The sequence below is a fragment of the Meles meles genome, chromosome 16 (genome assembly GCF_922984935.1).
Source record: "Meles meles chromosome 16, mMelMel3.1 paternal haplotype, whole genome shotgun sequence".
NCBI lineage: Eukaryota > Metazoa > Chordata > Mammalia > Carnivora > Mustelidae > Meles > Meles meles.
Window position 1 is genome coordinate 56,238,855 of NC_060081.1, and position 10,828 is coordinate 56,249,682.

General features: G+C 42.3%; 1 protein-coding gene across 1 annotated transcript; it reads right to left on the bottom strand.

The window, feature by feature from the left end:
- Positions 1 to 3,631: 3,631 nt before the first annotated feature.
- LOC123926622 (beta-defensin 119-like) lies at positions 3,632 to 4,150 on the bottom strand. Its single transcript, XM_045980566.1, has 2 exons — positions 4,135 to 4,150; positions 3,632 to 3,853 (listed from the first exon to the last, which is right to left on the bottom strand). The coding sequence occupies exons 1-2, from the start codon at positions 4,148 to 4,150 to the stop codon at positions 3,660 to 3,662; spliced, it is 210 nt and encodes a 69-aa protein (XP_045836522.1). The 3' UTR covers positions 3,632 to 3,659.
- Between the last annotated feature and the right edge of the window lie 6,678 nt (positions 4,151 to 10,828).

Genomic DNA, 10,828 nt, shown 5'->3' on the forward strand with positions numbered 1-10,828 from the left:
ACTTCTCCCAATCCCATACCTAACTTTCAAACAGATATTATTGATATCCTGGTAACAAGTCTTACTTCACCTAGCTTTGAAATAAACACCAAGAGTAAAGACGATGAAAAGTGTGACTCAGAACTGAAAACACAGGTCTTTCTCTGAGAGGTTCCTCAAAGCTCATGACTTCCTCTTGGCTGTCACTCAGCCCTGTCCTCAAAGGGATAGACTACGTCATATCAATAAAGCACTAAAAATACCACAGTGATCTGTCCTCCATCAATGTGTAATTCTAGATGAAAACATCTGTGTAAATAAGTCTGAAAATTTTCAATACTTTCAACAATAAACTCTTCACGGCTTTTCCCAAAATTATTTGCACAAGTTTTTTTTTTTATTTTTTTAAAGATTTTATTTATTTGACAGAGAGAGAGAGATCACAAACAGGCAGAGAGGCAGGCAGAGAGAGGGGGAAAGCAGGCTCTCTGCTGAGCAGAGAGCCCAATGATGCGATGATGCAGAGTTGGATCCCAGGATTCTGGGATCATGACCTGAGCCAAAGGCAGAGGCTTTAGCCCACTGAGCCACCCAGGCACCCCTATTTGCACAAGTTTTAACTCATTTTTAGTGTCCCCTTGTTTGCTGGTGACCTATGCACACTCACTTGGTTAAGTTTTCCAACCCTAATCTCTCCATTGTCCTGTCTTCTCAACAAGTGCTTTGGTTACTAGAAGCATCCCTTGTATTCATCCTGACTCTTGATGGCAGCAAAAATTGTCACAATCAAAATTCCAAATGCTTGCATTTGTTAAGAGTAGCTTCTAGGACACTAAAGCCTTTCTTTACAACAGCAGACACCTCAGGTGAAAGCATCCATTTCACTGCTCGCTAACTTTGCCCCTAAAGCCCTATATTACCACTCACTGTAGGAAAATGGCTGGCCCGGGTGTAAGCTGTGAGGACTCCTTTTCGTTCCAATTGCTTCAAGGTTGGAATAGAAGCCGTTGAAAGGCTGGCTTCCTAAGCCCATTTCCTGATGGATCATTTTGTCCACTTGGCTATTGAGAGCTTTATTTTTCCCCCTCTGATGGCATAAAAATATCTACACACCCTGTCCCCTTTTAGAGGGGTCCAACCACATAACCACCATGCACCTCATTTTTTTTTTTTCATGCACCTCATTTTTACCTAACTTCTAACCTTGTTCTAAGACACTGACTAGCCCACCAGTCAACCCGTTATCACTGTCCATGAGTCAAAGATCCATACTTTGACCATCCCTTCTTCTACAGAAAGGATTTCCCTTACTCATTGCTGCATTTCAGGGCCTCTTCTAAATCAGGCTGTAAGGCGTCACTTCTGGCCAGTGCTAGCACATGGTGTAAGCCACTCCACAAACCTGGCTTTCCTTTTCCTCCTTCCTTATCTAAACACAGCAATTCTCTGTGACGCCATTAGTGTGTGATGAAAGAGAGCCAGCACGGCACAGGCTTCAGAGCCACCCGCTCCTGCAGTTTGTTTATGTCTTCCAGATCTGCTGAGTCTCCGCTTGGAATATATCATTTCCACCCAACCCTGGAATGCTTCTTCACAGGGTCAGGTAAAACCCACGTGGTGATGGAAAATTCAAATCTCCTGAATTTATTTTTGCAAATTACTCTTAAAAATATTGTTACTAATAATTCTGATACTTGAAGTCCTTGAAGTCTGGATCTCTGGTTTGTGGTTTCTGCTGGCCTTAATTCATGGTGCTTTATTTCCTTGTGGTTTTTGTGATTTGGGCCTCTGAGGTATGCATTTTCCTTGGAACTTAATGAGAGTAAATTAGTTGAGTCATGACTTAAAGGTCGCTCCTTCATTTCTGTCACATATCTTTGCTGCTACTACTTTGGGAAAGCTAAATTATCAGCTTGGTTTTTGGTTGTTGTTTTTTTTTTTCAGACCATCCATATATCAAGAGACTATGAGAGAGGCACCCCAGCTTGCTCAGTCAGAACAGTGTGCGACTCTTGATCTTAGGGTCATGAGTTCAAGCCCCACATTGGGTGTAGAAATTAAATAATTTTTATAGATTTTATTTATTTATTTGCCAGAGAGATAGAGAGCACAAGGAGGGGGAGCAGCAGGCGGAAAGAGAAGCAGGCTCCCCACTAAGCAGGGAGCCCAACACAGGACTCGATCCCAGGACCCAAGGATCATGACCTGAGCTGAAGGCAGGCCTCAACTGACTGAGCAACCTAGGTGTCCCAATAATTATTTTTTTAAAAAGAGAGAGATGGGGTTCCAGGATAGCTCAGTCTGCTAAGCATCTGCCTTTGGCTCAGCTCATGATCTCGGGGTCCTGGGATCAAGCCCCACATCAGGCTCTGTGCTCAGTGGGGAGCCTGCTTCTCCCTCTGCCTGCTGCTCTCCCCACTCATGTGATCACTTTCTTGTGCTCTCTCTCTCAGATAAATAAATAAAATCCTATTTAAAAAAAGAATATTAAAAAAGAAAGACTGTGTGAGAGCCAACTTGAGGTTGTAAATTCCCAGCAGGAATTTTTTTCTGTGCACTAAGTACCAAGGTTCAAGACCAACAATTTTCCTTGGAAAACACCTCATGAAGGAGGACAAGTATTATATCTGTTTTATCCTGACACAACACGAGTAATACTTTCAGGACTGAGATATATGAAGGAGTCTCCTACAAGACTCCCGTTTTTTCAGACCCTAGGCACTGTCTCCTCTCCCCTGCCCACTCCTGACCCTGGCCAGAGCTGCAGAAACTAAACTCAAGTTCACCTGATTCAGCAAATACTTTCAAGACAAAAGTCAGTCTCAGTTACTGCCTTCAGAAAAGCACCTGGTTTCACTCAGTCTTAATATTCTTTACTTTTTTTGAAAGGATGCTTAAGAAGGTTGTTTGTTTGGGATTTTTTTTTTTTTTTTGCCTATTTGAAATAAATGATTTTAAATATTCTCAGTGGGAGGGTTCATCTGGGTTCTTAGACCATGACTCTGCCAGAAACAGGTCCAGAACCTCCAATTTTGTCCAGTTCATATGGCTTGTTGCTATGAGAGGCTGGGCAACAGCACAGAACGAAGGAAGAGAGGAGAATCGTCAGAGGGGACTGACACTCAATGTCTGAACCCAAATGCTGAAACAATGTGATAGCATTAAGCTTTGAAGATCAGGCAGTCAGCGCTGGATTCACTTCAGGGTCTATACTTCTAAATGTCATCAACCCTTCTCCAGATCCATAACCAACACCACTGCCCCAGGATCCTTCCTCCAAATGCTGTTTAAGTTCAGCACTTTGTTCTGCTTAATGAGCCTACGCATGACTGGCTTGACCTCCACCCCCTGCCCTGTACCTCCATCCCACTAGTGCCGGGCCCCCTCTGAGACCAACACAGCACAGATGAAGTCGTGACTCTGCCCAAACCCTTCAGCTCTCCCTCAGTGGTCTCAAGACATTCCCTCCCATCTTCCAGTTTGTCTAGCTTCTTCTTGTCCTTACAGTTTTCTAGCCTTCTCTCCCACAGGGCTGGATCCAGAATGGGACAGGTATCTCACCACGCAAAATGAAGTCTCTCACCATGATTTCCAGTGGACGAAAGACAGACAAGGGTGGCAGATGCATGAATTTTAATGAGGGGTCCTGACTTCAGGTTGAAGATGGCGATCACGAGCACTCAGGGTATTTTTGGCCAGCGGTTCTCTTGGCTCCAGTCATCTTTCTCTTCTCTGCCAGCAATACTTATCCTCATGTAGGACTGGAGGCAGCATGGCTGATAATTTAGGCAGTAGAGGTAGGGATGTTCAGTCCTTCTGCAAGAGGGTCTACAGACCCCCGTGTTTCCCATGCATCGAAGGGTGTGATGTCTGCCTGGCCAAAACAAACAAGACAGATAGTTAGTTTCCACTTAATAGTAACTAAGATCCAAAGAGTCAGGGAGCAGCATCAGGAACTAAAGGGGGTCAAATAAGAATGAGATGCCACTGCACACCCATTAGGATGACCAAAATCTGGACCACTTGTCAACACCAAATGCTGACAAGGATATGGAGCCACAGAAACTCTCCTACACGGCCCATGGCAGTGAGAACCAAGATGACCACTCTGGAAGACAGTTTGTCAGTTTCTTACAGAACTAAACACGCGCTTACCATGCAATCCAGTCATTGGGCTTCTCAGCATTTACCCAAAGAACATAAAAACTGATGTCTACGCAAAAATCTGCACATGAACTACTTCATGTAGGCAGTTTGAAAATAAAGTTCCAGAGAAACAAAAGCTATTTCAGGAGGATTGTGGCATTCCGGCGCATCTGAAGGGCGGGGTGGCAGATGCCCTCCTCTATAGAGTCACCATGACAATCGGTTGGTGGAAGAGTGTACGCATGTCGCAGCCAGCCATGGCTCCATTTCCCAAGTAGCAGGGGTGACCTCAGCTTATCATCGCAGCAGGCAGTTGGATCAGTCTCCTTTACCTCTCCGTGGACCAGTAATCCATAAATAACTGAGTGCTTCCCTGGGGATCAATATTTATTGACTAATACCAACTGCCGCCAATAAAGCAGTCTTTACCATGAAAAAAATCTGCACACGGTGTTTATAGTAGCTTTCTTCATAACTGCCAAAATTTGTTAACAACCAAGATGCCTTCAGTAGGTGAGTGGGTACACATAAACTGTAGCACAACCAGGCAACGGAATATTGTTCAATGTTAAAAAGAAATGAGCTGTCAAGTCATGAACAGACATGGAGGAATCTTGAAGGCACATTAGTGAGTGAGGGGAGCCAGTCTGGGAGGGCTTACATACATACTGTCTGATTTCAACTCTATGACGTTTTGGAAAAGGCAAAACTATAGGGACAATAAAAAGATCAGTGTTGCCAGGGGTTGGGGAGGAGACAGGTGAATAGGCAGAGCACAGAGTGTTTGATGGGCAGTGAAATTATTCTATATGATCCTCTAATGATCAATTCATGTCATTACACATTTGTCTGAACCCAGAGAATGTATAACACCAAGAGCGAACCCTAAGGTAAAATGCAGACTTGGGGTGATAATGATGTGTCCCTGTAGGTTCATCAGTTGTCACAAACACCCCGCTCCATGGGGGGCTGTTGATAATAGGGAAGACTATGCATGAGTAGGGGCAGAGGGTATGGGGGAATTCTCTGTACCTTCTTCTCGATTTTGCCATGAAACTAAAACCAGTCTAAAAACATAAGTCTTAAAAAATGAATCCCTGGGGTGCCTGGGTGGCTCAGCGTGTTAAACTTCTGCCTTCAGCTCAGGTCATGGTCTCAGGGTCTTGGGATCGAGCAGGGAGCCTGCTTTCCCCTCTCTGCCTGCCTCTCTGCCTACTTGTGATCTCTCCCTTGTCAGATAAATAAACAAAATCTTAAAAAAAAAAAAGAATCCCTTAAAAAACAAATAAAGCTGTTTTGAACATTCATGTACAAGTTTTTGGAATTAAATTTTCATTTCTCTGGAACAAATAAATGCCCAGGAGTGCCTTTGCTGGCTAACACAACCAGGGTATATTTAGTTTTTTAAAAGGAAACTGCAAAAACTGTTTTCCAGAGTTGTGCCCCTTAATGTTCTCACCAGCAATGTGTAAAAGATCCAGTTTGTTGGCATCTTTGCCCGCATTTAGTCCTGCCGTTATCTTTAATTCTAGATTCTAGCTGTCCTACTAGTTAGTTATGCAATGGACTATCACGCAGTCTTCATACACGTATCCCTCGTGGCTAATGAGGTTGAACATCTTTTTGTGGGCTTATTTGCCATCAGTATATCCTCTTTACTGAAATATCTTTCTTCTAATTTGATTGGTTTTTTTTAAAGATTTTATTTATTTATTTGACAGAGAGAGAGAGAAAGAGAGAGAGATCACAAGTAGGCAGAGAGGCAGGCAGAGAGAGAGGTTGAAGCAGGCTCCCTGCTGAGCAGAGAGCCCGATATGGGGCTCGATCCCAGGACCCTGAGATCATCACCTGAGCTGAAGACAGAGGCTTAATCCACTGAGCCACCCAGGTGCCCCTGATTGTTTTTTTTTAAAGATTTTATTTATTTATTTGACAGACAGAGATCACAAGTAGCCAGAGAGGCAGGCAGATAGAGAGAGGGGGAAGCAGGCTCCATCCCCGGAAACTTGGATCATGACCTGAGCCGAAGGCAGAGGCTTTAACCCACTGAGCCACCCAGGCGCCCCTAATTTGATTGTTTTTTGTTTTTTTAAAAGATATTTATTTATTTATTTATGGGGTGGAGAGGGAGAGAGTGAGAGAGGGAACACAAGCAGGGGAAGCAGCAGGCAGAGGGGGAAGCCAACTCCCCACTGAGCATGAAGCCTAATGTGGGACTGATCCCAGGACTCTGGGATCACACCCTGAGCTGAAGGCAGACAGGTACCAACTGAGCCACCCAGGTGTCCCTAATTTGATTGGTTTTTACTGTTGAGCTTTTAGAGTTGTTTCTATATTTTAGATACAGGTCCTTTCCTTTGTCAGAGATATATATGGCTTGCAAATATTTCTTCCCAGTCTGCCGTATGTCTTTCCATCTATCCTTTGCATAGGACTTCTCACAGAGTGAACATTTTAAATTTTGATTAAGTCCAGCTTATTGATTTTTTTTTTTTTGCGGATTGTGTTTTTTTATCTAAGAACTTTTCACCCTATGTCTGAAAGATTTTCCTACTTTCTCTCTAGAAGTTTTTTACATCTAATGTTTAAATCTATGATTCATTTTGAGTTAATTTCATATAAGATGTGAGGTTTAGATTAAGGTCCTTCCCTCCCTTCCTTCCTCCCTCCCTCCCCTCCTTTCTCTCTTTCTTTCTCTCTTGCGGATGCCCAATTGCCCCAGCACTATATATTGAAAAAGATATCTTTCTCCCACTAAATTGCTTTTGCACATTTTGAAAAATCAGTTGGTTGTACACATGTGGGGCTATTTCTGATTTCCTGTTCTACTCCATTGATCTACATGGGTATCTCTCCACCAATATCACACAGTCTTGCTTACCTTAGCTATACAAGCCTTGATACCTCTAGAATGCTTCCTCTGACGATTCTTTTTCTTCAGGCTTGTTTTAGCTATTCTCATTCCTTTGGGATTTCTCTATAGGCAGGATATAGCAAAATAATCCTGTCTCTAGATACAAAAAATGTTGCTGCGATTTTGATAGAAATTGTATTAAGAGTGTCTATCAGTTAGAGAAAAAATTGGCATCTTTGCTTGTTGAATCTTTTCTTCTTTAAAGATTTTTTTAAAAATTTATTTAGGAGAGCACATGAGAGAAAGGGCGTGTGCTCGCACAAGCAGGGGGAGGGGCAGAAGGAGAGGGAGAAGCAGACTCCCAACTGAGCAGGGAGACTGATTTGAGGCTCAAGCCCAGGACCCCCAGGACGCCCAGGACCCCCAGGACCAGAGCCGAAGGCAGATGCTTTACCCCCTGAGCCATCCAAGTGTCTCCTGCTTATTGAATCTTACAATCCGTAAACATGGTATGTCTCTTCATTTATTTAAATCTTTGATTTCTTTTATCAACATTCTGTAGTTCTCAGCTACAATTGCTACCTATGTTTCATTAGATATATACCTAAGCATTTTATATTTTTTTGGAGTGATTGTGAATGGTACTGTATTTTTAATTTCAACATTCACATGTTCAGTGATCACATATAGAAATGTGATTAATTTTTTATATTTATTTTGTATCCTTGCATGCCTTACTGAATTTAATTATTTAATTATTAGTTCTAGATTTTTTTTTTGTAAATTCCTTGGAATTTTCTACAGAAAGCATTATGACATCTGTAAATAACCAGTTGGTTTTTTTTGTTTGTTTTTTTTTGTTTTTTTTAGATTTTATTTATTTATTTGACAGAGAGAGATCACAAGTAGGCAGAGAGGCAGGCAGAGAGAGGAGGAAGCAGGCTCCCTGTGAGCAGAGAGCCTGATGAGGGGCTCAACCCCAGGACCCTGGGATCTTGACCTGAGCCGAAGGCAGAGGCTTAACCCACTGAGCCACCCAGGCGCCCCTGTAAATAACCAGTTTTATTTCTCCCTTTCTAACCTGTATGTCTTAATTTCTTTCTTGCTCTAATGCATTGGCTAGAACTTCTCAGATTTAAAAGGAAAGATCTTTTCTGAAGATTAAAGAAAATTGATCCACACGACTTGGATGACTCTCAAGAGCACAGTGCTAACTAAAAAACAAAACCCAATCTGAAAATATTACATATGATTCCATTTATACAACACTTTCAAAATGATAGAAATTAGAGAGATAAGAAACAGATCAGTGGTTGCCAAAAGTAAGGATAGTGGCAGAGGGTGGAGGCAGGAAGAGAGTGTGTGGGGCTGAGACTCTCCTGCTGTGCAGAAAAGGGGGTACCTGGGGGGCTCAGCTGGTTATGCAGGCAGCTCTTGGTTTCAGCCCATGTCATGATCTCATGGGTTGTGGGATCGAGCCCCACACTGGGCTCCATGCTCAGCAGGGTGAGGGGGAGCTGCTTGAAGATTCTCTCCCTCTGCTCCTTGCCACACTGGCTCTCACTCACTCTCTAAAAGAAGTAAATAAATCTTTAAAAAAAAAAAAAAAAGGAGTAACAGAGGGAAGGTCTTTATGTTGAAAGACCAGCTCTGTATCTTGATCACAGTGGTGGTGACATGACTCCACACTTATGATAAAATGTCATAGAAGTATACAAACCCATTGCAGCAATTTCCATTTCCTGGTTTGTGTATGGTACTATAGTTCTGTAAAATATAATCTTTGGGGGGTAAACTACATGAAAGGTACATGGACCTCTCTCTGTACTATCTTTGCAATTTCCTATGAATAATTATTTCAAAATAAAAAGTTAAAATAAAAAAATTGACGAGGGTGTGGAGAAAAGGGAACCCCTTGTACACTGTTGGTGGGAATATAATGGGTGCAGCCCCAATGGAAAACAATATTTTCCTCAAAACACTGCAAATAGAACTATCATATGAGCCAGCACTCCCTCTTCTGGGCATATTTCCAAAGGAAATGAAAACAGGATCTCAAAAAGACATCTGCGGCCCCATGTCTACTGCAGCATTACTCACAACTACTCACATAGGAAAACAACAGATAAATGGCTAAAGAAGATGTAGCATAAATAAATAACGGAATATTACTCAGCCATGAGAAGGAAGGGAATTCTGCCATTTGCAGCAACAGGGATGGAACTTGAGGGCGTTATGTTAAGTGAAATAAGCCAGACAGAGACAAATACTGCATGGTATCACTCATTTATGTAATCCAAAAAGAGAAAAAAAGGGGAAAAAGTCTAACTCATAGAAACAGGAAGTGGAAAAGTGGTTGCCCGGAAGGGGGGTGGAGAAAATAGGGAGAGGTTGGTTAAAGGGTACAAACATTCAGCTATGAGATGAATAAGGTCTGGGAATCTAATGTATGACATGGTGAACAGAGTTGATAACACTCTATTGTATAATTGACATTTTCTAAGAGAGTACAACTTAAATATTCTCACAAAAAAAGAGATAAATTTGTGAGGTGAATGATATAAGGAATTAAGTAGACAGAGGTGGGGGGTGGGGGGGTGGATCCTTTCACAATCAAATCACCAAGATATACAATTTAAATACCTTATATGTCTATATGCCAATTACATCTCAGTAAAGCTGAAATAAATAAGTCAGAACACAAATAAAATAACCTAAGGAGCTATGCAGGGGTTAAAAGAGTAGGAAATGAAGTCAAGAAACCTCAGGTTCAAATCCCAGCTCCCGCTTTACTTGCTGGGTAATCTTTAACAAATTTCTTTACTTCCCTCTTCTACCCTTTCCTCATCTATAGAGTGTACACTGTAATAGTCCCTAACACTTAGAGTTGTGTTAATAACTTAATAAGTGATGGGGTGCCTGGATGACACAGTTGGTTAAGTGTCTGACTCTTGGTTTTGGCTTAGGTCCTGATCTCAGTGTGGCGGGATTGAGTCCCACCTCCCACTCCATGCTCACAGGGAGTCTACTTGAGATTCTCCTCTCGCTCTGCCCCTCCCCCCTGCCCACTCACATGTTCTCTCCCTCTCGCTCCCAGCTCAAATAAATAAATAAATAAATAAATCTTTTAAAAATAGCATAATAGGGGCACCTAGGTGGCTCAGTGGGTTGAAGCCTCTGCCTTCCGCTCGGGTCATGGTCCCAGGGTCCTGGGATCGAGCCCCGCGTGGGGCTCTCTGCTCGGCAGGGAGCCTGCTTCCTCCTCTCTCTCTGCCTGCCTCTCTGCCTACTTGTGATCTCTGTCAAATAAATCAAGAAAAAAAACCTTACAAAAATAGCATAATAAATGGAAAACAAATAGGGCCTGGCACATAGCACTAAATAAATGTTGTTATTATCACATAAAGATCCTTTCTGAAGGATCCATTTCTGCCTATGCTACAACTATGAACTATTAGTCTGGGAATAGTCCCATGAAATTAGACAGACATTAGTCCTTCAGTGGTAGCCAGAGGTGTTTTGTTTTGGTTTGGTTTGTTTTTTTGGAGGGTGTGCACATATGGAAACCAGAGACACAGTTCCTAGTCCATAGTAAGCACTCAGTAAACATTAGCCATTAATATTATTATTATTATTCCCCCTTGGGACTAAGGTCTCCGAAACAGGAAATGATCCTTTGACTGGAAAGAAAAGGAAAAATAATGACCATCACCATTTGCAGATCACCCACGGTGAGCCATTTGGTTTATGCTAAGTTGTTAAATGTTTACTATAATCTTCTGAAGTAGACATATCTATTTTTCCTTCTTGCATTATGGAACAGAGGCTCAGAGAGACAGTGTTCTGGAA